General features: G+C 47.3%; 1 protein-coding gene across 3 annotated transcripts; it reads left to right on the top strand.

Moving 5' to 3' along the window:
* On the top strand, positions 1–27005 carry DUSP10 (dual specificity phosphatase 10). Of its 3 annotated transcripts, none has more exons than XM_080584318.1 (4): positions 1–122; positions 2841–3680; positions 22559–22936; positions 25740–27005. In XM_080584318.1, the coding sequence occupies exons 2-4, from the start codon at positions 2885–2887 to the stop codon at positions 26003–26005; spliced, it is 1440 nt and encodes a 479-aa protein (XP_080440444.1). In that variant the 5' UTR covers positions 1–122; positions 2841–2884; the 3' UTR covers positions 26006–27005. The 3 variants fall into 3 exon arrangements, with proteins under 3 accessions (XP_080440444.1, XP_080440442.1, XP_080440443.1); XM_080584316.1 differs by lacking the exon at positions 1–122 and adding an exon at positions 1518–1658; XM_080584317.1 differs by lacking the exon at positions 1–122 and adding an exon at positions 1536–1664.

The following is a 27005-nucleotide window of genomic DNA, read 5'->3' as shown; positions in this document are numbered from 1 at the left end:
TTTTCTACAAACGTGTGAGCAAGCCTACTGCGACGGCAAATGCATTTGAAGAAAATGAATGTCCAAATCCCATGGGCTGCTGCTTCTGGAAGTGGAAATTTAACTAAGACCTGCCAGCTCTGGTAGTAAGAGCTCTTGTGTGCTTTTCGGGAAATAGGCGTTTAGATGTCACGGGAGAGATAAGTTGTGTCTCTTATGGGTGTTGAGTTACAGAAGGCGAAAGCATTTAGAAAGCTGTTCATTGAAAATGCTCAGAGAAAGAAAATCACAGCGGGATGTGGTTTCTGTGAGCAGGAAAAAGGCCAACCGTATGTCATAGGCTAATAAAATATATTAAAGATGAAGTCAGTAAAAGTTCTGTAGGAAGCCATCTGAAACAGGATGAATAGCGACTATATCACTTACAGTCAACGTTCTTACAAAAACACAATGTTAAGGCAAGTATGAGACAAAGTTACACGTGGCCTCCCTTTGTGTGATGAGAAAACTTGGCCTGAGTTGGAGCAGTGCCTGCCTATGGTGAGCTCTGCGTGGCTGTTGTGCGCGGTGAGCCCCTCCATGAACAAGCCGTGAGGCGTTTGCTCAGGGCACGTCGTGGGTACTGAGGAGTCTGGTGAAGGGAGATGGCTTGGAGATGACTCCAAGCATTTACCAGCAAACATTTGCTCCAGGACACTTGTAACTCTGGGAGGATGCCCAAACGCAGAAGCAGTGGGTGACCTTATCGCACTCTACAGGTACCTTAAAGGAGGCTGTAGCGAGGTGGGGGTTGGTCTGTTCTCCCACGTGCCTGGTGACAGGACGAGGGGAATGGGCTAAAGTTGCGCCAGGGGAGGTTTAGGTTGGATATTAGGAAGAACTTCTTTACCGAAAGGGTTGTTAGGCATTGCAACGGGCTGCCCAGGGAGGTGGTCGAGTCACCATCCCTGGAGGTCTTTAAGAGACGTTTAGATGTAGAGCTTAGTGATCTGGCTTAGTGGAGGACTTGTTAGTGTTAGGTCAGAGGTTGGACTGGGTGATCTTGGAGGTCCCTTCCAACCTAGACGATTCTGTGATTCCCACTTGCCCTGGCCGGAAGGACCACTGCACACCACGTGTGGCGCATCAAGCGGCCTGCGGAGAGCGGCAGAAAGGGCATCATTTTGGGGGGGAAGCGTGAGCCAAGCCTCTGCTCTGTGGGGCTGGTGCCAGCCTCGGACGAAGAGAGTACACGGGGGCGTGAGGAGGCGGGGGCGCCTCAGGAGGCGGGGGTGCCTCAGGAGGCGGGGGTGCCTCACGCTGGCACCTCAGGGGCACCGCAGCGGCTCCGAGGGGAGCGGCGCAGCCCGCCCCCACCCCGCTGCCCGCCTGAGGGCACGGAGCCGCCCGTCAGTCAGCCCCACGGCGGGCCGCGGCTGGGGGGGGGGGGGCGTCGTCCTCCCGATTGGCTGGCGGTGACATCACCGGCGCGGCCCCGCCCCCGGCCCCGCCGTTGGCCGCGGGTCCCGCCCGTGGCGGCTGGCCCCGCCCCCGCGGCGCCGTACTTGTACGCGGTAGCAAAAGAGAAAGTAAGGAGGAGGATGCGGGCGGCGCGCGGCCGGCGGCGCGGGGCAGCGAGCGCCAGACCCAGCGGCGGCGGCGGCGGCGCGGGACGCACCGGGGCGCGCCGCCACGCGCCGGTACGGGCACGGGGGCGAGCGCGGGCGCGGGGCTGCGCGGGGCAGCGCTGCCCAGCCGCGGGGTAAAAGTTCGGCTCTCCGCTTTTTTTTTTTCCCTTTTTTTTAAAATTTTTTTTTCTAGCTTTTTTTTTTTTTTTTTAGGGAGCTCGGTTCCGTACCCTGTCTTTTACTCTTTCTTTTAAACTACTTCGGGAGAACGCGCTCGCTGCTTTCCTTTTATCGTCATCATCATTATCACTATTATTATCATTATTAACATTATTTTTATTTTTAAGGAAAAAGCCGCCGGTGCCGGCCCCGCTCCGCAGCTGCCCGCGCTCCGTCCCGCAGCTCGGTGCCGGGCCCCCCGGCGTGCCGCTGGAGGGGAGCGGGGGGTCCTGGCGGAGCTGTGCTGGGGGCGGGTGGGTTCCCCAGCCCTTCCTCGGGCTGTGCCGCTCTCGTTGCTCTTCTCCGTTTTCTCGTGGAATCGGGGAGGTTTCGGGACTCGCACGCTGCGCTGCGCGGCAGGGGCTGTGAGCCCGGGGCGGCGGGGGCCCCTCTGGAAGCCTGGGCCTGGGGCTGCCGTAACCCCCCGGGCAGGTGGGAGCACCGGGCACACACCCGCGTTCTGTGAAGGTCCCCAGAACCCCCTTTCTTTTTTTCCCTCTTTTTTTTTTTTTTTTCCTGTTTGCTTAACTTTACATTCGAGTTTGTCCCTGATAATTTACTGAGAAGTTAATTTTATTTCAGCTTGCTGGAAAAGTCGCGTATCGCCACTGAGACGTTCGGCTCCCGTACGCTGCTCCCGGCAGCAGAGTCGGTCCAGGAGTTGTTTCCCTTGCAGTAAGCAAAGGAAACGAGAGCGTGCCTCTTTATCAGTCGCATGCCTGGGGTTTCAGAATAGCTCAGCACCATCTGCATGGAGACAAATGCCTCCCCCCGGGTGTAGCAGCACAGTCCAGGCGAGCTGCATGCACTCGGCATTCCGCTCGCACACATGCAAGGAGCTGGAGTACTTGCTGCGGGATTGGGAAGGCTCTTCAACAGCTACTGCAGGCTGGTAGCTGTTGGAAGGGATTGTTAACCTGTGGGTAATAGGTGTTGATGAAGCGATTTGTAGTATCGGGAGGCTTACGAGATTTCATGATCTGTTTTCATCACCTTTTTCTTCTCCCCGTTCCCCCTCCTTTTTTTCTTTTGCAGGGTGATCTTGAGTTCTTCCTAATTCGCTAGTCCTCAGCCTCCTCATGCCTCCGTCTCCTTTAGACGACAGGGTAGTGGTGGCACTTTCGAGGCCCGTGAGACCTCAGGATCTCAACCTTTGTTTAGACTCTAGCTATCTTGAACCTGCCTCCTCTGCCAGCGAGAGCCACTCCAGTCTGCTCGGTGCAGCTGTCGTGTCCCTAAAGACTGCTAATCTCACGTATATGCCCTCATCTAACGGCTCTGCACGCTCCCTGAGTTGTGGATGCAGCAGTGCCAGTTGCTGCACTGTGGCAACGTACGACAAGGACACTCAGGCCCAAACTCAAGCGAGCACCAGCAGCGCCGGAGCCCCCACAGCCTGCCCTGCCAACCAAATGGTCAACAGCAATGAGAACGCCGGCAGCTTGAGCCCCCTGGGTGGAGTGGGGAGCCCGGTCTCGGGTACCACCAAGCAGCTGGCTAGCATCAAAATCATTTACCCCAACGATCTGGCGAAGAAGATGACCAAATGCAGCAAGAGCCACCAACAGAACCAAGGGCCTGTCATCATTGACTGCAGGCCGTTCATGGAGTATAACAAAAGCCACATTCAAGGGGCTGTCCACATTAACTGTGCTGACAAGATCAGCCGGAGAAGGCTCCAGCAGGGCAAGATCACCGTCTTGGACTTGATCTCCTGCCGGGAAGGCAAGGACTCTTTCAAGAGGATCTTTTCCAAAGAAATCATAGTTTATGATGAGAATACCAATGAGCCAAGCAGAGTAATGCCTTCCCAGCCACTCCATATAGTGCTGGAGTCACTCAAGCGAGAAGGCAAGGAACCCCTAGTCCTAAAAGGTAACCTCCCTCTTTGCCCCCACATGCTGTGCACGTACTTGGCTGTAATCTTTGCTGGTGGTTGAACATTCACTGTGGCTATTTATCTCTAGGAAGAGCTGTGTGCCTCGAGTGGCACACGAGTGGCAAAGCAAATGTCTTCCATGGCCAGATCATGGAGCTGGTAGCTCAGCAGTGGGGAGATGCTCCCCTTTCTGTGTCTGTTGTCCTTGAGTAGTGGAGGGAGTGGGAACTGGGAGAAGAAGGAAACGCGCTTCCTGGTGTCTGTCTGTGTAGACAAAGAATTTCCCCAACTGTTTTTTCTAAATATTTATAGCCCGAGGGGCAGAAGTCCAGGAGGGCATACTTCTCTCTTAGTCACCAGACTGACCTTTACTTAGCAGACTTATTTTAGTCTATATAAAATTGAACTCCTAGGTGCTAGGGATGGGCAATGGGAGAGCAAAAGAAGGGAGGAAGAAAGACAAAGGAGGCTGCTTAGTCTGGGGCATTGCATCATGGACCAGTTGACAAAACTTGAGGAGCAGCCAAACCTTGTTTTGGTGGTAAAGGGTCAGAGTAACAGACAGAGGGAGATACTCCTCCAAAAAGTGGTCTGAAAGGGTAGCGTTCATGCGTTTGTGTGGATGCACACTTTTATATGTATTTCTTCCTACTTGAAAGGCTCACGTTTTAATGAGTTCTTTGGCCTATCCATTAACGTTCTAGGGAGGGGAATGTGCCCCACCAATTAAGGCAGCATCCAAGGACACTTTTCCTTTCTTCCCTTTATTCTGTAGCTCCTATTTATAACGATGCTGTCCTCTAGATTAAAGCTCTTTGCCCCCTGGGTATTTATGCCATTTGAAGGCATGGTTGATAGAGACTGGCTATGGTACTGAGAAACTGCGGGAGTTGTTGCTTACCTCATACTGTATATATTTAATTCACTTGAAAGTAGTAACTTTTACAGGAAAAGATACCCTGCATGGTGTGGCAGAAGTAAGGATTGGGCTAATGGTTTAGCTCATTTTCTCTGTTTAGTTTCATACACTTCTAGGAGCTAAGAGTCCAATGAGGTACTCATCTTTGACTAGATCTTGTGGAAACTTAAAATTGCACTGAACTTTCTTCTAACTCACAGCAAGTGTTGGGTTATGCTGGGTTGACTCTAACACTTGCTGAAGGTTCACAGTGTGCTTTTGAGTGTCTCGGGTCAGATGGTGCCCTTCATCTGTGCGACAGAGAGAGGAGGTGCTCTGTAGAGGTTTCATCCCTGAGGTCTCCTCTCTCTGATGGTATTTGTTCTGTTGTAACCAGGCGTATGGCTTATGTGGTGTAGTCTGGAAGTCTTCCTGCCGTTAGAAGACTGGCATCTTCAGCATCTCACTTCTCTATGTTTCTCTGAAAACACTGAAGCTCCTGCCACCACAAACCGGCAGTTTTTCTGTCCCTGAAATAGGAGGCACCTACTGAAATGTGGCCATGGAGCTGTTAGGCCCTGTGGGCAGGTTGTGGGCAGCCCCTGCTCCCACCTTCCGAGGCTGACCACTGCTTTCTGGGTGCTACGATGGGTTTAACTGGTTGGTCGTGGGATTACTTGGGCCATTTTTGGTCTTCAGCTACTGAGAAATGTAAGCACCTATTTCAAAGACCTGCTTAGGAGAAATCCCCTCCCTGAGCTGTTTCTGCCAACAAACCTGGAACTGTGCTAGGAGACAAAGGAAGCCAAATCCCTTGCTTTTTGGGTGTAGTAATTGGCTGGGCTAGAGCAGACCTCACCTGGGGAAGTGCAGAAGGGAGAAGATGTAAAAATAAGAGTGCTCCTGCTATCACCTTACCTCCCTCCACATCTTTGAAGTGGGGCTCAAAGTGGGCTCCAGTGGAGCCAGCTCGTGGTAAAGCTCATGATAAAGCAGCGTTTAGAAGGGATCAGAAACTGAAAGAGAGCCTAAGGAGTGGTGCTAGAAGCATTCGTTATTCAGTTTTCACTTTTCCCTCATGCTTTGGTAGCCCAAGAGCTGACGCCCCGTGGGCCTGCACGCCTGTGGGTGCAGACACCAGAAGGAAGCTGGGGGTAGCTCTCTGCCTGTCTTTCTTTTTCTTTTTTTTTTTTTTTTTCCCCTTCAAGTGGTTTCTCTTGCTGCAGTCCAGTCCTAATTTATTGCGGCCCATCTGATCCCGTGTTGTGTTTGCAAACACTGGTTGCTAGCCTCGCCGGCCAAGTTCGCGTCCCCCTGATCCGGTGCCACGTTCTCCATCTTTGGTGCGGCCTGGCGGCCCGCGGCTGCTCCGCTCGTGGCGCGGTGTCACGTTGTGGGGGGAACCCGATCAGCAGCCCGGGGTTGGGTTACAGCCCGGGCTTACCGCTCCCCGGGTAGCGGCATGGCCCCGGGTGTATTTAGGGTTAGGTGCCCCAGTCTTTTTAAGTCGCAGATAAACTCCTGCGCTGTTTCCAACGGCCAGACTGATCTATAGATAAATGTATGTATGGGGTGCCTTATTAGGTTCCGGTTAAAAAGAGGTGGTCTGATTTATTTTTAATGTAGCAGACCAATATAAACTGACTGACAGGAGAGCACTGGGGCTTTACGGGGTTTTTAAGAACTCTGTGCCTCCTTTTGTGTCTCTTTGCTACTTCCTTTAATAGGGAGTGTTTCTTGTCATAAATGAAGATTGGTATCATTTTCAGTTCAGCTCTTCAGAAGCAAAGACTTGCTTACTTCTTTGTACAGAAGCTGTATAAGTCACTTAAATACTAGTGTAACTCTTTTTTTTTCCTTTTTTCCCCCCAGAAAGATACCGTGTCCTTAACATTGTTGTTACATGGGCATTAGCAGCTGAAGCCATCAGGGCTGAAGCCGCTACTCAGGTTTTCTATAAAATATGAAGCATTCCTGTTTTTCCCCTGTGTGCTCACAGTCATTCATGCTAGACCGTGGTTTTGTATTTCTATTGAAACCTAAAGGCCTTTCTTTTTGTGTATGCATCTTTTTTGCCTAGTATTGGGAAGGAGAGGAGGTAAAAATAGTGATGCCAGCCTGGCCCCCATTCTGCTTGATGCTGATGGCAAAACTGTTGCTGAATTTGGGGAGAAAGACCTCAGCAGCCCAGGTTATCCTGGATGGGCTTGTGCCCTCCTTCCTTCGCACAAACTCTGCAGCACCGTGTGGTGAGACCATTACAGGAGAACACCAATGTATTTCTGCCTTACTGGAAGAATTTGCCTTCCTTGGGTGTGTTAGCTCATAGTGAAAATGGCCTGCAGTTTTGGGCTTTTTGTGTGCTTTATTTTGCTCCTGGGACATAAAAATAGGAAGTAGGAAATGCATTTGCATTCAAATGGGAAGTATGATTTTACACAGAATGAAATGTTTAGGTTTGGAGTTGAGCATCTCTTTTCAAGTTAAATTAAATCTACAAATGAACTGAAAATGAAAAATTGAAGCATCTGTGCCAAAACATTTCAACAGCTTTCAACAAGAGAAGTTGCTTTTGTCTCCCTAGTCAGTGTCTAGTGCTATTGGTTTCATCTTACCCTTCCTCCTCTGCCTTTTCGAGCCCCAGCTGCAGGAGTCCTGTGAACCCGTTGAAGTCTTGTGCTCTGTTTTTTAAAAGCTCCTGTGTTTGACTGCGGGGAAGAACAGAATCCAGAAACAAAGGTGTAAGATGTAAATTTGCTAATAATCCATTTTTTCCCCTTTGTGCTTTTAAAGTGATAGCTGGAGCATTGCAAGGGGGGTGGCGATGATAACAACTAGTTGCTTCTCTGTTCTTGTTCCTGGTTTGAGGAGCTTACTTGTGCTCTGTTTTTTCAGTCTTGTCATTGCTCGTCTAACAGGGAAATAAATTGACTGGGTCTCAATAGCAAGGAGTGTAAAACCTGCCAGTAAAATCACTTCAGGCTTGCTGCCACAGTCTAAGAATAGCTTCAGATCTCTTACCCATGCTGAAGTCACCTATCAGTGAAGTTGAAACAACTACAGAGGGGCCAAGAAACCTATAAAAGGAATAAACATGTACCTGTTTTATACTCTCCCATGGTAGTGCAAAATACTACGATCAATTGCCTTTGGAATACCTGCTGTCATAATCTGTTGCAAATACATGATTTATTGTTATTAATTATGTAATTCAACAGTGCCAGTGTTACTTTAAGCCTTAATTGAATTACTCTGCACAAGTATATTTGAGAGTAGAACTTGACACAACGGTCAAAAAATCCAGCTGTCCAATTAAATATGTGCCTGGCACTTATTTCCACTGGAGATCTCCACTGAATAATTATTAGGTCATGGTTGAAATCGGGAAATGTGTATTTTTAAGTGTTAAGTAATACATGTGAAACATCCACTGTGTTTAAAATGTGTTCCCTCTGTGCTGTGAAGGAAATTTGGCCTCATCAGTCACTGGGGGGGATGGTACGGCGATGACACTTCTCCTGGCTCTGTGAGGGATTTTACCTTCAGTTTTCAGAGGCTGATTGCTGGACCTGAAATACATTCCTCCCCTCCCCTGCCCCTCCGCCCCGAGGTAATAATGTTATCAGCCATAACACTTAAACGAGTGTAAATGAGTGGGGTGTATGCATGTACACCTTTTGCTTATAGATAAAATGGGGTAATAGTGTTTTGGTTGCTTTTTTGTTGTTTTTTTTTTTTGAGAACAAAATCTTTTCTTTACTTGAAGTGGATGCTTCTGCAGAAGATTGCACCCCTACATTTTCCAGTTCAACCGTAATGGAAAGTGTAGCATTTCTTCCCAGGTGATGGCATCTTAAAGTTTGAAGTGCTGGATTGCTTGGTACCTGCCATGTTTTGAGAGGCAAAAGGAGCAAAGTCCATGCCTTGGAAGGAGACGAGCGTGAAGACTTCTCTTTTTAGGAGTCCAGTTTCTCATACACTTGGAAACCAAACTAAGAATCAAGAAGGAAACTGTTATATTAGCCAAATACCTGTAATGCTAGTAAAGAAAAGTTTGGCTCCAGTTCTGTTTCAACTGAGGAGGCATCCTCTGTGATGTTCTTAGTTTATATAAGTTGGGTTATAATTAGCTGAAAGCCTTAAGTGCTGTCCTTCCCCTGTTATGGGTGAGATGCTCTACCAGTAAGATCTTTGTGCCTTTATAGAAGTGCTTACTGATGTTTTATGGCCTTTCATTCTTAAAGTGACCATAGCCTTTCTGGGAGGCACAGGGTGGAATAATAACTGTATTTGAGGTTAGAGCAGTGTCTAGTTTTTAACTAATACAGGTACTTTTATTTTTTAGAATATGTATATGCTTCTATTTCTTTTAAAGCAGCAGCCACTAATGCATTTTTTTTTAAACTATGCTTAGGAGCACAAAAGTTTCTTTGCCTTTTCAATACCTTTGAAGTGGGGGATCAGCCACTCGTCTTCAGGCTATGACTCTCTTTACTCTCTGAAAAGCCATGTTACAATTTTTTATTTACAGAAGAAATTCTAAAGTGAAGAAATACCATGAATGGGAGCCGCGTGAGCACTGTGATAACACTTGTATCTTCTACACATTTATCAACCAACCAACCAAGAAAGAAGTATTCAACATCAGCTTGCAGGGTGATAGAAGTCCTGCTGCTTAATGAAACAGATCATTGTTAATCTGTTTAAAAGATGACCTAATGCTTTGTTTGTCCCTTTGTGCAAAAGATAAGATTATGCGTGGTGTGTTGGCCTTTCTGGGTTGTCTCTGGTAGGCTTGGAGGAACACTGGCTGCAGAAAACACAAGGTTGACCTGAATATCACTGTGGTTGTTTGCCTGGAGCTTTGTTTCTAGGTACTCACCTGAAACCGTCTTCAATGTTTTATTTATTTTTAAAACATTTATGTACTGTAGTAAGTACAGAAAGTTACACTTTTTGTAAAGTAAACCTGAGGTACTTGATAAGTCAGAGCTGAAAGAAGGGCAGATATCTTATGGCTTTTGCCTCCTAGTTCCTCCCCTGAAATTTAGAGCTGGTACAGAGTCCTCTTAGTGCCCTCTTGAGCGCTGCATTTTCTTGCTTTAGCTTCATCTGGCAGGTCTTTCAGGTGGTTGCCTCTTACCTGTGAGCTGTGGCCTTGATCCAGTAAATTTCTTGACAGTGTTTATAACGGCAGAGCTCTTCGTGCACCAGTGCCTCTGGGATTTGGCTGGGGTAGAAAACTAGCCAGCGGTCGTGGCTGTGCCTGTCAATGTAGCAGTACTATGTGGAGGCAGAATGGGAGGCTACTAGGAAAAGCACACACGTAGGGGTACTGACCCTACTTTCTAAATGTTTCATCGGGGTTATTTCTGCAGCTGCAACGTCCCGGGGCAATCTTGGTCTCTGTACTGTGTGGCCAATTGATGCTGTTATGCCCCAGCAGCTTCAGCAATGAATCTGTGGGGATTTTTAATGTCTTGTGACTTTTTAGTACAGGAAACTCTTTGCTTCAGCCGGTATCTGTGATAAAAGCAACCTCATGCCTTGGAAGCATCTCAGCCCACTGGAGATGGTTTTTGTGCATCAGCTCTGAAAGCTGTTGGTGCCCAAGGAGCGAACGTCCCTCAAGCAGGTGGTCTCAGACCTGGCTCTGGACCTGTACAGCGGCATTTTGAGGCTTGATGGGGAGAGGAAGATGGGAGAAGTTCCTTCCCTGTGTGGTGCAGGAAAGGGGTAATCTGGCTGGAGGGGGATATCTGTGCCTAGATAGCAGAACAGTTTCAGGGCCGGCGAGCTCTGGCCGAGGCCACGCAATGGTCATTCTCTCGCTCTGTGACTAAGCACACACAATAGGCTTGCTGTGAGGCCTTGGACAAGTCACTTCAATGTCTGAGCTTTTTTTTTCCTCTTTGCACTGTTTGTAACACTGATCTCATCTCTTACTGTGATCTGTGCTAAGTGTCACTGACCCAGGTTCAGCCATGGATCTTCCTGGCCCATGAAGTGGGAGAGGGGCTTACAGACACCCTCGTCCCTTAACAGTGCATCTTTGCTAAAGTGATCAGCTGCAGGATTTGTCTGTGGGTGGCTTTTGTTCGTCTGAAAACTCAAGTTTCATTTTCCTCTCTCTCTGCTTTGTGAGCAGGTTATGTCCTTTCTCAAAAAAGCTCCTCCGTGAGTGGCTCGAGATCCTGAAGGAGCACAAGGCTGTGCTCTCCTGGTACTTGTGTGTAGTGGTGCCTCTAAGAGCGCGTCACAGCTGCCGTTGTAGTCAGCGCAGGGAGACCTGAGCCAGCAGGTCTGCAAGGACCAACCTTGTAGGTGCGGGTGCCACCTAGTCCTACTCGTCCCAAAGGAATAAGCCTCCCCTTGCCGCTGCCTGGGGCGCTGCTGGGCTCATCTGGCTCGCCCACATCCGCAGCATCCTTGGCCGGGCTCCAGGCGGCTCAAGTGTGTGCACGGGGCTGTCCCAGCTGGGGGGGCCTGGGGCTGGAGCGCTCTGGGGGACTGTAAATCTGTCAGCACCTGCTGCTGGGGGGGCACAGGGGCACTTCTGGAGCTGGGGGGGCCTTCTGTCCGAAATAAAGGCTTCGAAGGAAGAAATTGGGTGAGGGGCAGAGGGGAATAAATAAAATAAAATTAGGGGAAGGTGTGGGTTCCAACTTTTTTTGCTACCATCTAGCTTTAAAAAAAAAATCCGTAACGTGCCTGAGTTTAATTCCCACTCGATTCACCATAACAGAGAAGAAACACTTCAAGTTAAATGTAGTAAAAAGAACAACAGATGCCACTCCTCATCTGCACACGAATTACTGTATATATATTTTTTACAGTGGCTTTAAGGAATTTGGAAAATACAGGATAACTTGCAAGTTTCTGTCATGTTAGTTGAATTGATTGTCACTAGTTTATGACGCTGAAGTGTGATATTAAGCCTTAAGTGAGGAAGTGACCAATAATGTTTTAAAGCAAAAGCTGTTGTTAAAGCAGATGACCTGTGTTGTGTTAATGATGGGCTGTAATTTGTCTTGGCCATTTTCTTAGCTAAGATAATAGGAGTCCTGTCTTTTCACTTGATTGAAATTAAGTTATTCTTAATTTACACAACAGAACTCGCTGGCATATTGTAGGTATAAATAAAAACACTTAATACGATTGTTTAGCTTGAGGTTAATCTTACGCTCATAGATATTTTCCTGTTAGCCCTGTAAGGCAGTAGTACATCTGTATCAATGAATAACACAGTGCCTGTGCTTTCTGGGAAGTTTTCTTTGTCTGCGGAGACAAGGAGACCCAGTTTGGTTTTGATCTAGCTGAAGAGATTTCCTTGTTTGATTGCTGTTGAGATTTGGATTCCGTAACTCTTCTCTCTTCTTCCTTTGATCCTGGAGTGTAGGTTCTTGTCATGCTTCCTCAGCCGTGAGGGCTGTCAGCCGCCGCCTGAGCCAGTGCTGTGACCCAGTTCGTGTCTCCTGAAGACCAGGAAGGTGCGAGTTGCTTAGTGCTCAGCAACTGGCTTGATGTCATGAGGAGGGAAAGGCGTGCGAGATGTACAGCTCAGTGGTCCTGAGCCTGCATCAACAAACAGCCCTGTAGCATGCCGGGATTCAGTTTCTGGTTGGGCTGGCCCTGCAGTCTGTGTGACAGCATGGGAGCTGGCTGGCACTCTGCTCGTTCTGGTAGTTTGATGCTTTTATTTTAGGACAGTATGACACTGGAATATTTCAAGGCAGTGCCCTTTACATCCTCTGGATTTTCTTAATGTGCTTCAAAATAGTTTGTTGGAAAGTGTCAAATGAGAGCCAGATATAATTATTTCTAGGCAAAAGAACAGAAACTCTTCATTTTTAAGAGGATTTAAATCCAGCAGGAATGCATGGCATTCACAAACATTGATGTGTTACAGCAGCATTCTGTTTTTCTTTCACGTTAATGCAATGTACCGCTGGTGTTTCTGATGCAGAGGAACAGTGGTTTGGACTGGAAAAGAGCCTGTGTTCATTCTCGGGAGAAACAAATCAGCCTGCTTGGTTGTTGGAGTGAAGCTGTCCCGAAGAGGTTGCCCTTAAAAGGGTAAAGTGAACAAATGGATGGCTGACCCATGAAAATGTCAGTGTTCTCTAATATGTACTAATTAAATATAACTGTCCCCTCCTACACATGCAGGATTACAGATGTCTGAAACAGTGCCTGGTCTCCTCTCTCTCTTCAGATGTGCTGAGCCAGAGCCCTCTGAGCTGCCTCGGTCCTTGCACACCCCAGAGCATGGGCACAGCAGCTGCTGGCTGTCTTTGGGTCAAGCAGTGAGGATGAGCAAATGGGCAGGTTGCTTTGGGGATGCATATGCTGATAGGCAGTCATGGGAGGCAATTTAATATAAAAATATAATATTTATTTAATATTATGTTGATATTTAAAATAAGCTTAAAAATAATAATAATGCAAATTGAGCACGGGCATTTTGGGAAAGTCTGTTCTGTTCTGCCTCTGTGAAAACAGACTTATAGCTCTTTGTCAATATAAAAAAATTTGTGGTATCTTTATGACATTAAAATAGTTTCTGTTCCCTCCCCCCTCATTTCCCCTTCATACATAGCTTTAGCATTTCTTGATGACCTTTTTGATAATATGATTTCCAGTGGGAGCATTTCACAGTAGAAGTATGTATTCCTTCAGGGTTTATGCTGACATTTCCAGTGATTATTTAATTGGACTTCATGTTAGCTTAAATCCCCATGGGAGAGCATACTTTTGCTATGAGAAGTTGTAACGTGTCTAATTTTGAGTTTCTGCTATAAACGCTTGCCCTCCAGGGAGGGTAAGTCCAATCCTCATCTGTCACTGCAAAATTGTCACAGTAGTGTGTTTGGGATGTGGGACTTACTTTCTTGTTCCAAGCTGTGTTCTTGTTTATATATAAGAACATATATATGCATATATATAAATAAATGTTCTTTATACTGAAATCAAGAAGGTCTTCTCCTCTTTCACCTTCCTGACTGCTTCCTGAGAATAACTTTGAAGGATGCTGTCGCTTGGTGTGTTTTTCTTCCCTTCTCTCTTTCTCTTTCCTGTGAATGCTTCTGTTTCTCCCACATGGAGAGACTCTGTACATATCCCAGCGTATAGGGGATTCCAGTTACAAAGCTGGAACCGCTGTCCTGAATTCAGACATGTGGTCCAGAAGTATTCACAGTGATTTCTGGAGGGGCTGGCGACTTGTCCAGAAGCATTAATGGCGTCTTTTGGAAGAGCTGTTGAGTGAGGCGGGGAAGGGAGATATATAACTGGCATAGGTGGCCTGTGTCCCAGACTTAGAGTTTGAGGCAAAACCAAGTTTGACAAAAACAACAAAAACAAAAAAAAAACCTTCAAGCAAAAATACTGACAAACATTCCCCAGCAGCAGGTTAAAAAGAAAATTAAAAAAAAAATAATGCTTGATTCTAATTACGGCTAATGGATGATTTAGTGCTCCTTGGAAGAGGAAAACAAAGGGGTAAGAGCTAGTGGTGGGAAGAAGCAAGTCATATGTTCAGGTGTGGGAGACGTTATGGGAGAAAATGCGGTTGAACGAGGGTGGTAGCGTGACAGGAGGAATGAGTGGAGCTGGGCAGAGGCAGCGTCCCTTTGCAGAGGAAGCTGCCTTCGGCGTCCTCTCTCCTGCCCCACTGGGCCGTGTCCTTCAGGGCAGCAGCCTGCTCTGTTCCTGGTGTTGAAGTACTAGATAACAGTAGATAAGATTAGGGGCTGCAAGAGGCCAGTAGGAAAGGATGTGCTGTAGCAAGGGGCACGAGATGTAGTGAGTTGAAATTAGAAATAACATGCAAATGTATGCGCATATGCCTCAAAGCTTGGGGGGGGGGGGGTACGACTTAATCTTTTTTTATCTGGTGTTGCACGCTTGACTTTTAAAGGGACCTCAAAGCAGTTGTGTCAAGGATGTGCTTGTAACTCCTGTAGGCCGGAGCTTGTCTATGAACCAGCCTGCCGTGGTAGTTTCCACATGGAAAAAAACTGACCTTGCAACTTCTCTGGAATGCATGGGTTTGCTTTTTTGGGAGGATTTTTTTTTCTTTTTTTAAGTGCTGTTGGCAGCTTGATTAGAGGGAGACTAGATAAGATTGAGTGTATCAAGGTGGAAGCTGTTCTTTGTGAACTATGTTTACTTTTACTTTTTTGTTTGTTTGTTTAAAGCTTAATCTTTTTCGGCAAGGCTGATGCCAAATGCTGTGTGTGTGATAGGGAAAGAAACCCTGCAACGGGTTGTTTGAACCTCCTGTGGACGGGTGAGAAACGTGCTTGTGGGACTGGCAAGTGAGACTTGTCTCACATTAGCAGCCGCAGAGTAGAAAAAACCTGTAGTTACTTATGCCTTTGCGTTCCCCTACCCCACCATTCTCTAAAATCAGTGTAGATTCTTGAAGCCAATGAAGATACTTAAATTATGAAAAGGTGGTGAATGAGGTTTCTGCTCTGAAGGGCTGAACGTGGCTGCAGTTAGTGATTTATTTATTTTCCTATTCTTCAACAGCAGAAATGGTAATGTGTAAAACAGTCTTGGTATCACTGTGTTCTCCTTGTACTGCTGAAGGATGCATACCCCCCTGCATTGTGGGCTCGACCTCAGTTTAGTCTCCATCCAATGTTTGTATAAAAAAAACAACAGCAACAAAATTTCCTTGAAGTCAGAGGAGCTACTTCTAATGTCATCGGGGCGAATGTGGTTCGATAGGTCCCCACCCTTTTTGAGAGAGAGAGAGGAGTTGCCCTTCTCATCTCTGCTTCCTGCTATGTGGGCCAAATACAATATTTTCAACCGTGGTGCAACTCTTGAGCTTTCTACAGCAGCAAGGGTGAACCCTGAGCAATGCTCGCCAGCAGCTGCGGTGGGGAGGACATTTGTCTCAGATAGTAGAAACGCTCCTGCAGTGACATGCTTGAGTTAGCCCCGTTGCTCTGAAAGATTTGGGAAACACGGTTCTCTGTAGCGTACTGTGGAGCTCTGCTGGGAAAATGGCTGTCTTGTGGTGTGTAAGGAATCTGGACGTCCATCCTTTCAGTACCCACGCTGTGGTGATGGCCAGACCTTCCACTACAAGGTGGTTTTTGCTCTTGTGCTCTCTAGGCGTGCCACCAGTTGCCTACAGGCCCTGCTGTTGATTTGGTACCATGTAGGCCTATCCCTGCTTGAGGCAAAAGTAGAGAGAGGTTGAGAGAGTAGCAGAAGAAATACGGAGAGCTAGGGACTTTTACCTGTGTCAGACAACACGGAAATAGCAGAAGGAAGACAGTGCGCCCAGTGCACCCCTTGTCAGGTTACAGCTCAGATACAAGGCCCTTTAAGCATGGCCATAAACTTCCAAGGCATGACGTTGGTTGGTGGTAAGAAGACGTGATCTGGGTGGCTGTCCACATCCTGCGAGTGGGTTTGACCACTACTGGCAGAGCCCTTCTTCAACCTGTAAAGCTGTTTTTTTTCCCTTGGGGGGGAAGGAAGCAAGTAGCTGTGATGGATTCGCTGCTGAAAGCGTACCCGAGCGTGGAGAGAAGATGCACAGCAGCATGACCCAGATTAGTTCATAGTTATCAGCGGGTGCCAGGGCACATCCTGCCCGTGGTACGGGAGCAGCAGGGTGCAGGGGTGGCCCCAGGTCTGCACCCTCCTGCCCGGCTGGGGTGGGAGTGCGGCGCTGGGCGGCGTGGGGCTGGGCAGCACCCTGCCTGCAGCACACCTCTATTTTTACATGCTGGAGTCACGTTTGTTTAACCTTGAGGCGTCCTGCGCTTTGAGTCGACTTGACACAAAGTCATCTGTTCATTAATAACACAGAAGCAGTTTAATTGTTGTCTTAGTGGAAAAATACATGAGACTGTCATCAGCTGTTGCTTCTGGCAGTGCTTTTCTGCAGTAATGTAAATAAATGAGGTCACAGGTTTAAAGGAACAGGCTGTACTTGCACAAATTCAAGTGTGATCTTAAACGGATATGCACCAGTTGCCTCAATATCCCCCATCTTGGTGTTAGCTTTCACCCTACACGCTAACTGCTTAAAGCTGTGACCTTTTGGTGTTAAACACAATCACAGTTGAGCTGTAGGGGCTCGATTTGTTGTGTAGGTACTCGCAGGAAACATGCTGAGTGGATGTGCTAAAACTTGGATTTGTTCCTGAGCTATTGAAGCTCTCAGTCAGTCACTACAAGCTACGGATCACCAAATTCTCCAGTGGCCCTACCTATGAGAGCATGGCACTTTGGGAGGGGTGGAGGTTGCAGACCAAATATATCTTTGTCACAACCCTGTGAGACTTCTGCTTTTGTTGCATGTGTGCTTTAGTTTGGTGGGTGTTGTTTTTGGTTTTTTTTTTTGAGTTGGCTTTGTGGTATTGTAATCGAGGATGTGTGGATCCAAAAATCCATCTGAATAGCTTTCAAAGCTGTATAAAAGGCCTGTTTGTCTGCAGGGATCACATGTTCTATCTAAATGTGGATCCCACATCTGCAGTCTGTCATGTATAAAAACACGTTCCTGTTTGTAGTTGTAACAGGAACACCCAGTACCTGCTGCTCTCAAAACAAAGCCCAGCCGTGCACATGAGGTGATGTAAAGGTAAGTGCAGGTGTTACTCTATGGTCGGGTTACTTCATGGTACTTGCCTCTGCTTCAGCTCTCTCTCCCGGGGGGAGAGGGAGCAATGTAACTTACTGTCTTTACTGTGGGGTAAGAACCTGTTTCCAGGTAGGAAGCGTATTGTATATCTATGAAAACATATCATAAGCCCACATCCTAGTGTATATATGCTCACGCCGATGAAGAAGTGTCACAGAAGGCATGGGAGGGGGGCAGGTGTTACTGAACTCCTTGCACTTCTTTTAGTTCTGTCTTCCCTTAAAAATCACTCGCACAGAATGTGTGCAGATAAGCTTTGTTGGTTTTGCTTTATGTAAAGATGTCCGTTCCTATTGCAAGGTCACGGTCCCTTGTAAAAACTGGTTGCCTTGTTTCTGCCGTACGTTTTTGTGCCTGTTTTGCATCAAATGCACCCTTTCCTGATAGCAAATGACAGACACCGTGTTTGGCGTGACTTTTATGCAAGCATCATGTTGCTTGTCTCTCTTTAATTTGCTCAGAGCTGCTCTGGCTCCCATCCAGCTGCTAACCTGGCTTCAGAGCACTGGTGTGAGCCCCGGGCTCCTGGGTGGCTTTGGAGCTGGGAAATGTGCGTGCAGCTGCTGCCCAGGCGCTGCACAGCGGGGCGTTTGAGAAGCATCAAGCAAGATGTTTATGGGCAGATGGCTGAAAAAAAAAAAAAGAAAGCCTTGAACAAACAAGTATGAATAGCTGGAGTGTACACAGTGCTGACTTAAAACTTCCTAAAAGTTTTGACGTCTCAGACAATCCCTAGTCTGTTGTCACTTACTAACTGTTCTGGCAAGGCAGGGTGGTGGAATATTTCATGCGGCTTATGTAGTGATAACTGCAAACCACTCTGGCTCTTCACATCAGCGGTGAGCAGGAGCACTGGCTTCTGATGCGTTTCGCTAGATAGCAGGTCAGGCTGTCTGCTGTGGGCATCCTACTTCCATTATCCCTTCCCTTTTGGTAGAAATATCATGGGTTTCCAGGTGTGCTGGGCAGCCTTGCGTGCCCGTCACTTCATTTGGATTTGGGTAGGTTCAGGCCCACGAAAACATGCCCAGCAGCTGTTTTGGAGAAGAGCGTGCACGAAAGCACTTGGGATGTTCTCTGCATCTGTTTATGTGTTGTATCAAATTGGCTGGGTGGTTCAGGCTTTTTACCTGATTATTACAGCTGCACGGTGTGTTTAAAGATAGCAAAGACAGGTTATAAGCATGGCATTCTGTAGAAATGAACGCTGATAGCTAGTCTAGCTGCTAGCGTTTTGTTTTGTCAGTGGGTTGCACCTGAACATCCGAATGTCGTGTTGAAAGTTGAGCGTAGGCTTCATGGCTGGAGCTCAGACTGTACCACTATGCATGCTGATGGTCTTTTCCAGTTCATATATTGCCTATCATCTGTATATGATGAAGGCTTTCAGTATATTGCAACTAACAGCTGAAAAGCTGCTTCTAAGCACAGCTTCCCTTTGTACTGGTGAGAGGCTTCTACCAGGTTGTACCCCTCACCCATGTTCCCTGCCACTGTCCTTAGTAACACCTCCTTCTTGCCCCAGGTTTGGGAAGGCTTGAGCATCTTCAATCACTCTCCCCTACTGCTCAAAGACCTTAAATGATGTCTTCTGCGTGCTGTGTTTGCCATCGTGTGGAAAGTCCATCCTTTGATTCTTTCTGAGTGGTTATAATGAGCTTCTCTTGGGCTTTTTTTTTGTTTGTTTCTTTATTGGAGATAGTCTTTCAAACTTGTGGCAAACCGGAGTATTATGCATGCACGAGCTCTATTTAAATTATGTTAGTGCCACATAAATTGACCAGGAGTGAGGATGGTGCATGCTAAGTGTGGGGTAAGTGGAGTTAGGGAGCAGTGCTTGTGAGGCATCTAGATCTTGTTTTGAGGCCTGAGGGGCTGATTTCAGCACAGATCTAAGCAGAGCTCCTACTGTTGGGTTTAGAGTTAAGCTTTCCTCCAATAGCATCTTGCTGCATCCTTTCTGGGCACCAGTGTTCCAGTCCATTGATTCCTTGCTTACGTGTCTGAGATGGATCCTCTCCCCAGTAACACACTGTTTCAGGGCTGTGTGCTCCAAGAGTTGCTTGTATATGCTACTCTAAATGTTATATAGGTATATATGTATATGCTACTCTAACTTTTTAACTCCGTAGCCATGAGGGAGAAAGACAAGGGGAGGGTGGATGTGGGCTGACATTAGGAAAGGTTTCCTCTTCACTAGCAGATGCCAAGAAAGAAATGGTGGATGAAGCGGTTGTGTGTTTGGCTGCTGCACTTGTTTGGGCCTCTTCCACACGATGTGCTTGGAATCACCTTCCAGCCTTTGGCCTGACGCTCCGGCTGGAGGGGTGGGGATTGCCCTGCCCCTCTTGCTCTCTGCTGACCATGGTGGTAGCAGAGGAGTTCTGCAAAACATAACAAGGAGGAGAAGACAAGAGGTTTTCATCCAGTGGGCTCAAGTTCATACCGGGCACTGAGGAAGAATGGGTAACAGGAGTGGTGGTGTCTTCTGGCTGGTGGGGCAGATGGAGGTGGCAGAAGAAAGATATAGCAAGCTCTTTCCTCACTGCCTACAGATTGTCCAGCCCTGCTGTATCTGCGAGGTGGCTGGTGAAAGATGATGCCTGCCACACCATAAGCGTGTCTGCACCCGAGTGGTGAAGTAATGGGATCTTATCTCCCTATGGCCACTTCTTCCCAGAAGGCTGTGGAAGATGAGCGCTGACCCTGGGGCGACTGAAGCTGCTTATTCTTTGGAGGTTTCCTTGAGAACCCTAGCATGCCCTGGGTGTCATTTAAACAGAAGCATTTAAGCGGAAGGGATTGCTTACCTACGCAAAAGCAGAGTAAGAGTTGGAGTGGGGCTGGGACAACTGGAAGGTGGCTCAGGGTTCAGCATTTAGCCCAGGCTGTAGCAGTTGGGTTGGGTGAGATGTCGGATATCTTCAGCATGGGGACCATGGACCATGGTCTTGCTTGTTTTCTTGAGCAGCCTGAAAGGATTTTTTCAGACCTTATCAAGGCCAAGTGGTGTGGTTGGCAGATGAGCTCAGATTTTTGTCCTTGCCCTTTCTTCTGTCCTCTGCCCCTGTTACAACAGCTTTGGATCTTTAAGGCAACTCTATTTGTGCTTTGTCCTGTAAACTGCAGAAACAGCTGAAGATAAGCGTGCTTTTGAGGCAGGGGAATTGCTCTGCGTTTTGTGAGTGATTCAAGGATTTCTGGGAAAGTGAGTTACTAGCAGCACGCGAAGGACAGAAGTCTGAACTTTATTTTAAATAATAATAAAAATCCCTGGTATTAGAGAGGAACAGATAACCTGAGGAGTTTTGTAGATCTCTAGGATGCTGCATCGTGTCTGAGAAGTGCCCTGCTGTGGAGGCATTTGGCATCATCAGGGTTTCACCGATGCCTCCCATTCCCATCTCCTGGCACGTGCCCCACAGCGGCGGCCAGTGTTTGTGGTGCTGCCTGAGAGATAGGGACCTGAGCATGCAGAGGGGGAAACTGAATCAGGGAAGTGCTTGGGGAGTGGGAAACACAGGAAAGGAAGCAGTAACCCTTCGCTTGAGGAGCGGGCCTTGAAAGGAGAGGCATGGAAACCTGCCTTCAGCAGAAGGATCCAGGACTATATATTACCAGGCTCCAGGGGAAGGGCTGGGATTTAAAACTCGCCCCGTCATCAATGTGGGGTCAGACCTGCCTTGTTTTCCCCTCATGTCTCATTCAGATAGTGTGTGTGGGCTTTAATTGGTCATCAACCTTCTCAAAGCCCTGGTCTGGGGCACTTGTACCCATCACGTGCTGTGTGGGGTGCCGAGAGGGGCCCTGTACGGATCGCACCCTGTGGGCTGGCACTTGGGCTTTGGGAGCTGCAGCACTCAACGCTTGGGTATTGAAGTTCTTGGCTGTTTCTGATCCAAAGCCAGTGTGACAGCATGGCTTTAAAATCTTTCTTTTGCTAGATCATTGTGAAAGAACATGGAAAAGACAAAAAACCTTTTTGAAGGGAAAAAAAAATAGGCGGGATGGTGACATTCAGCGTTTATTTTGGCTGGTGGAGCTCTTTCTAGTAACTTAAGTGTATTTCTTCCCCTCCTGATTTTTTTTTTCCCTTTTTGGCTTTCCTTTGACAAAAGTGCAATTGAGTCCGAACACTTGGCCCGTCTCGGCAGGCTGCGTGACTCCAAGCGTCCCAGTGAAAGAGTAACCCGCGCTGGTGCGGGCAGGCGGGGGGCATGGCGGCGTTCCTCCCTCGCTGCCCCTGCCTCCCCGCGGCGGTGGAGGCGAGCCTCGCCACCTGCTCGCATTACCTCATCGGCTCCCAGGAACCAAAGGCCCGACACGGAGTGGTTCTTCTGGTATTGTTTGCGCTCAGAGGGCTGATGTCATGCCAGCTGATGTCACCCCGTGCTTTGTGTAAGCGCTATGGAAACTGGGCAGGTGGGGAGCCCGCGGCTGATGTAATCGCCGACCGAGGTGTGGAAAGGAGGTCTGCTTTTCTTCCTGGGCCTGGGGAGACACCCTCCTGGAGCCTGGGGTGAGGGGAGCAGAGGGGGGGAAAGGGGAAAACGCTGCTTGAAAGAAAACAGTGGTGTGACTTGCGGTAGAGCCGGGGGAAACGTGAGCCAAAAAAGTGACTTCTCCCTTCCCCCTCGGACCCGTTTCCCAATCCATATTAATATCCTAAAAATAGCCCTTGCTAGATATTTTCAGACAACTGGGGCAGAAAAAGGAGAGCTGTTAGCCACATGTTAGGCAAGAGCCTCGGTTGCTGTTACGCTGCGAGGGGTGGTGTTCCTCCTGTCGGGCCGCACACGTGCACGCTGTTCTCCTGGGGCTGGGGGTGCCCTGCAGGCCTGCCCTCTGGCAAGCAAACTGGCTGCCGATGCGAACAGGTCTTGATAAAAGGCCGACTTGCTGCTCTGTTCCAGTGTACTCGGAGCTGGTTTGCTGGTGGTTTTGATGCTTTCCTTCTTGGGGGGGGAAAAAAAAAGGCCTTTATTTTCCTTTCACCTCCTCCCACAGGCTCGTAGGTGAGGCGGTCCCGGCACTCTGATGTTGCACAGAGTCGTGTTTGTGTGCGAGCCTGTTCCTTGGCACCGTCAGCCTCGTGGAGGCAAGGACAGTGTGTGCCACTGATTCATGCTGCCCTCACCGGCAGTGGCCGTGCTCAGCATCGACTGCTGTGACAGCGGTGTTGGGGACAGCAGGGCTGCCACCAGTCCTGGTGGTCCTTGGGGCATGCTCGAAAGGAAGGTGGGGCCGAAGTGGTGCTTACCTGTGGTCTCTAACCAAAATATCTGCTTGGCCTCTCTCCCCAGGAGGACTCAGCGGTTTCAGGCAGAACCACGAAAACCTCTGTGATAACTCCCTCCAGCTGCAAGAGTGCCCAGAGGGGGGAGGAGGCAGCGGCGCGTCCGCGGTGCCCCCCACGCTACCTCAGTCCATCCCCACCACACCGGACATCGAGAACGCTGAGCTCACCCCCATCCTGCCCTTCCTCTTCCTCGGAAATGAGCACGATGCTCAGGACTTGGAGAAAATGCAGAGGATGAACATAGGCTATGTAATCAATGTGACCACCCACCTGCCCCTGTACCACTATGAGAAAGGCATGTTCAACTACAAGCGGCTCCCGGCCACTGACAGCAACAAGCAGAATCTCAGGCAGTATTTTGAAGAGGCTTTTGAGTTCATTGGTAATTATCCTCGACTGAAACGATTCCTTTTTTATCGTCTTCTCTCCTTACCTGTTAGTGAAGCATAATATTAATTCCAGATTCTTGTAACTGCCATGAAGGCTGTGCAAGGTCATACTTACTTCTGTTTAGATCGTCAGAAACACTGAGCACTTTGTGTTTCTGCTGATTCTCATCTCTAGCACATCTGACTAAGTAGCCTAGGGGTACAACTTTATCCAATGATAGTGATGCCTACTTCCAAATCTCCAAATTTAGGATTTCTAAAGCCCTGCTTCCCCCAGCTGAGATTTTTTTTGTCATCCCCTCTTCCTGATTCCTTTGCATTTCCTAATCTTCACAGCGGCTTCCATCCAAATTTTTATATTCATTATTTTTAATGACAACAGTCTTCCCCAGCTCAATTTTATGAGAAAACTGACAAACCTTCACACTCCACTTATTTTACCATTAGATTTGTAACTTCAGAGTGTATATGTGGGTGAGTGGATAGTGGTGACAACTCGTATTAATTAGCTTCAAACCCTGTAGGCTGTGAGAGAGTTCACAGCAGAGATGCAGCTCCATCTGAAACTGGGGAGGTGGCTAGAGAAATGAAGTTACGCACATCGCTCTGAACCTTGCTATAGTCCACATAATGCACCCCTCATCCGCATGTAGGGGGCCTGGTCAGTGAGGACATCAAGTAATACTGAAAGCTTTTGAGGACCTTTTCTTGCCCTTCTCTATGTATTTGTGGGCACAGCTTCCCGCAGTGCATGTACAGAGTTCACAACCTTTTGCAGCACAGTGGATGTCCACTGGTGCTTGTCCAGCCCAAATACATGTCCTTAGAGGTTTCCTGAAACAGCCTGGATGTGGTGCAGAACCACAGGCATGCAATTTTTCTGCCTCTTGCTGAAGCCGGGCTAATCTTGTTACCAATAGTTCAGGCTTGATAATGAAAGACAAGATGATGAAAACATGCTTCTGTGTTATATCACAGCTTAGGTCCTTAGCTGACCCCATGGACTTTTAAAAGTGGACTCAGAGCTGTCTTTCTCTGTCCCTGCTCTCAAAAATAGCCACTGTTTATGGCTCCTGAGTGAGAGTGTAGGTGCACAGCTCCTCTGAAACTTGAGACTGCTTGTGCTGGCTCTGTGGGGTGCTCTGGGGCTCAGCAAGGATCAGGTACTGGGTGTAGGGCTGGGTCCTGGGGTGGGAAGTCCAAGCTCAGCATATTCTTCTGAGCCCATCTGCCTTGGTGGTGCTGGGACTCACTGCTCTGAAGCAGGCAGCTCTCGGGTGCTGCAGGGTCTGGCTGTGTTTTGGTTAGCAGAGAGTCATTGTGCTGATACAGCCTGTAGGCGTGATATTTCAGTGAAGGTGACTAGGTGAAACACTGCTTATGCTGCAGCTCTGATGATATACAGCATTAATTCTCAAGTCTTTCCACAAGGAGCTTCCAACAGGAGCCGTTTTGATTGACCTCTGCCATGCAGAGGACCGAAGGATCTCTATTTAAAATCTTTTTTTTTTCCCAATGGCTCCTAACCCAACCCCAGCTCTACCAGCAGCACTGTCAGGCCTACTGATCACTATGTTCATAGGAAAGGGAAGAAGGCACCTTTTGGGGAGAAGTGAATGGCTAGAGCCCTCTCTGAGGACAAGGGAGGGGAAATGTATTTTTTCCTTAGGGAACAAAATCTGGGTCAGGAAATCCAGTAAAACCTTAAACTTTGAATTCAACAAGACAGGATGATGCAGTAGGCTAAGGTTTCATAAAGAAACTGCAAAACTCCACCGAGGTCTTCTGGGGGTGAGAGGGAGATATCTGCATCCAACTTCCCCGTGAACTGCAGGGTTAGAGCTCTTAAGCCACACACCATGTTGTTGTTGTTGTTGGTTTTTGTTTTTTTTTTTAATTGTTTCATGATCTAACCAAGGGCAGAAAAAGTAGCCTTGCCCTGAAAAGGTTTAGAAAGTGTTTTAAAACCCATTTTGCTTTCCTTTTTAATAATTATAGCTCAAGGGGCTATCTTTGTTTTTAATAAACGAGTGTTTCTCCATTGAGGTTTTTTTTTTCCATAGCAAATTTAGCCAGCTGGGGAAGTAACTAGTCAAAGCTTTCCCTCCCTCAGGGTAAACTTTTAACTTGCATTCGAGAATGTTTGGAAATGTTTAAACAGTAGGTCATTGGCATATATGTATATAAATATTTAAAAACAACAACAAGAAAAAACAAACAACAAAACAGACACAAGTTTAGCGAAGATTAAAGCTGCAGGAAGTGAAACTGAAATGTACAGAGTGCCCAGATGAAGTTAACTTCAAGAGCCTCAGAGAATAGGGCAAATGAAGTGTATATATTCTTTGTTAGATACTGAATCTGAAAATACCTGTTTCTGAAAAGGCATATTGCTTATCAAGACAGGGAAGCTGAGATGCTGAAGTAACATAGCGGTGTTGTGAGAGAGGTGGGGATGGAGCTCAGGCTGCCTTTTTGTGGACCTTGACCGCCTGCATAAATACTCGCTGGCAGTGCTTACGAGCAGCGCAGTAGCATCTCTGAATGGTACAGTTCATCGCTAACAGAGATTCTGCAAACGTGCAGATCTTCACTGTTAGACTGGTCTGTGTGTTTCACCTGAAGTTAACTTTGAAACCCTGAAGGAAGGTAGACTGGAGCTGGAAGTTGGGGAGATGCTGCTGTGCCTCTAAACAGATAGAAGGGCTTTAACATCAAGTTACTGCTAATCACACTGAGCTTTTCTAATTTACAAAATGGCAGAAACTTTACTTTTTCTGTTTTTCTCATTTCCAGAGGAAGCCCATCAGTGTGGAAAAGGTCTCCTCATTCACTGCCAGGCCGGTGTGTCCCGATCTGCCACCATAGTTATCGCGTACTTGATGAAGCACACACGCATGACCATGACGGATGCCTATAAATTTGTAAAAGGCAAGCGACCAATCATTTCCCCCAACCTTAACTTTATGGGGCAGTTACTGGAGTTTGAGGAAGATCTAAACAACGGCGTCACACCACGGATCCTCACACCAAAGCTGATCGGCGTAGAAACTGTTGTGTGACAGTGAAGTCAACGAAGGGGTTAGCGTATTCTTCACCTGATTTAGGGCAGTGATGGGTGGGTTTTTCTTTTTAGCTTTGGGGGGGGGGGGGTTGTGGCAGACTTTTTTGCGAATAAAAACCTTTTTTTGTGAGGAAAGGTTTTTAAAAGAGATCCAAGAACTTGGCCGTGTTTGGGATGTGGCTGTGGTTTCCTTCCCAGGCACTGGCAGAGCAGGGAGGCTTCGGAGCAAAAGGAGTACTTTTTAAAATCAAAACAAGAAGAAGAAATATTGGGCTTTTTTGTTTTGTTTTTTCTTTCTCCTCCTCTCCAGCTACTCACAGAGTTTATGGCTAAGTAGTCTGTGCAGGTTCATAGACTGAAGAAACCTAAGTTGAAGATGAAATACAAAAGGCCAAAACAAAGCAGAAAAAACTCCCTGAAACATGAGGGCCTTCATTCTGCAAATGCTTTGCTAAAGATAACCTAGCAAAATGCTCACTGATGCAAAGGAGATCAGAGCAGCTTAAAAAGTCTGCAAGGCACTTTTCACACTCCTGACTCAAACTAAAGAAAAAAAAAAGTTTTTTTGGCGTGTTTCATGTTCCAGTTCTATTTTTCTATTTTGGGGTGTAAGGTTTTAACAGTAAGGGACTTTGATCATTCTATGCCATATGCCTTCACTGGCTTCTTGTGCAATAATAATTTGGGGTTTGTTTTGAGTGTTCAATCCAATTAGAGTTGGCTGCTCACTAATAATTAGATAATAATTTTTAAGGTCTAATAGTGAAATGGCAGCCGGCTTGGTTCAGAAGAGATAAATGAAAGCAATTATTTTGTTCCTTTATATGATTTTGATCCTGGTTACAGTGCCATAAACCTTGTTACATATGTATATCAGAATGTACAAAAATTGAGAACAAGCAAAGTTTATTTAAAAATATTTTTCGCACAAAATATTGGTGTGTTTCAGTTGTCTATGTAAAAAGAATTGATTATAAAAACAAAAATCCTTTGGAAAA

The sequence above is a fragment of the Anser brachyrhynchus genome, assembly GCF_964034855.1.
Source record: "Anser brachyrhynchus genome assembly, chromosome: 3".
Lineage (NCBI taxonomy): Eukaryota > Metazoa > Chordata > Aves > Anseriformes > Anatidae > Anser > Anser brachyrhynchus.
This window is presented reverse-complemented; position numbering and strand designations above follow the sequence as displayed.